Here is a 1224-nt window from a genome sequence, read left to right on the forward strand (position 1 = left end):
CAGTTCTCCAACTTATTGCCAAAGAAGTAAAATATCGAATTCCATTATTCACTAGTCTCTACAAACTCGATATGCCTACTGATTGTTACCAATAAACTTTTATACAGGTTGGAGATGAATCAGAGGAGAGACGCAAAGATAAGTCATCTGGTGGGTTCCTGTCAGTTCTCAGGCGAGGTCATTGATCAGAGAGAGATGCTTGTCCTCGAACAACTTGCATTAGATTCTCATCATGGGCGAATATCCCCTTCTGTCTTTGAGGCCAACCTGGAAATGTACAGTATATTCGTTTATGACCTAATTCTAAAATTTTGAGGGTGCAATTCTTTTCTGGCTCTGCTTTGATCTTTACGAGTTCTTGAATTGCTTGGTGATTAAGGAAGACCATATGCACACAAACATTACAACAGGCGCCGATCATTTCCTTTGAACAAGTCAGTTTTGTGTTCAGTGGCTTGCTGTCCCGTCAGCTCGCCCACAACCCCCCCCCAAAAAACCCCACCCCCCCGCTTCCCCCCCCCCCCCCCCCCCCCCTCTTTTGCTTCAATTCTATTTCCTATATTTCCATCTTTAACCAGCTCTCTCATGCCATGGGGCGTGAATGTAACTGCCCCTCGCCCCCCCCCCCCCCCCCCCCCCCCCCCTCTAATGAAATGCTAAAAGTGAAAGAGCTATGGCTATAGTTGTCCAAAAGGATCGTGCAACAACCTTAAATCTTTGGCGATTGATGAAACATAGGACAGGCATCGTTTAACGTAGTTGGATTTCTTTGAAAGTGCGCGTCTAATGGCAAGTCTACTTAGTAATCCTACGGCTGCCACATTACAACAGGCGCCGATCATTTCCTTTGAACAAGTCAGTTTTGTGTTCAGTGGCTTGCTGTCCCGTCAGCTCGCCCACAACCCCCCCCCAAAAAACCCCACCCCCCCGCTTCCCCCCCCCCCCCCCCCCCCCCTCTTTTGTCTTCAATTATTTCCTATATTTCCATCTTAACCAGCTCCTCATGCCATGGGCCGTGAATGTAACTTCGCCCCTCGGCCCCCCCCCCCCCCCCCCCCCCCCCTCTAATGAAATGTAAAAGTGAAAGCAGCTATGGCGTATAGTTGCGTCCAAAAGGAATCGGTGCAACAACCTAAATCTCTTGAGATTGATGAACACATAGTGACAGCATCGTTTAGACGTAGTTGGATTTCTTTGAATAGTGCGGTCTAATGGACATCTACT

The 1224-nt window shown here is 48.0% G+C and overlaps 1 protein-coding gene across 2 annotated transcripts in view; it reads left to right on the plus strand.

Annotated features, from left to right (window-relative positions):
- LOC109821340 (serine/threonine-protein kinase STY46) overlaps positions 1-334 on the plus strand; it is a 29600-nt gene extending 29266 nt beyond the window's left edge. For both annotated transcript variants that reach the window (XM_020387532.1, XM_020387529.1), the window contains 2 exons: positions 1-26; positions 108-334. The exon at positions 1-26 is cut by the window's left edge and continues 73 nt beyond it. In XM_020387532.1, coding sequence (XP_020243121.1) covers positions 1-26; positions 108-185 — 104 coding nt within the window. In that variant the 3' untranslated portion in view covers positions 186-334. The remainder of the gene's footprint in view (positions 27-107) is intronic.

This window comes from Asparagus officinalis, chromosome 1 (assembly GCF_001876935.1).
Source record: "Asparagus officinalis chromosome 1, Aspof.V1, whole genome shotgun sequence".
Taxonomy (NCBI): domain Eukaryota; kingdom Viridiplantae; phylum Streptophyta; class Magnoliopsida; order Asparagales; family Asparagaceae; genus Asparagus; species Asparagus officinalis.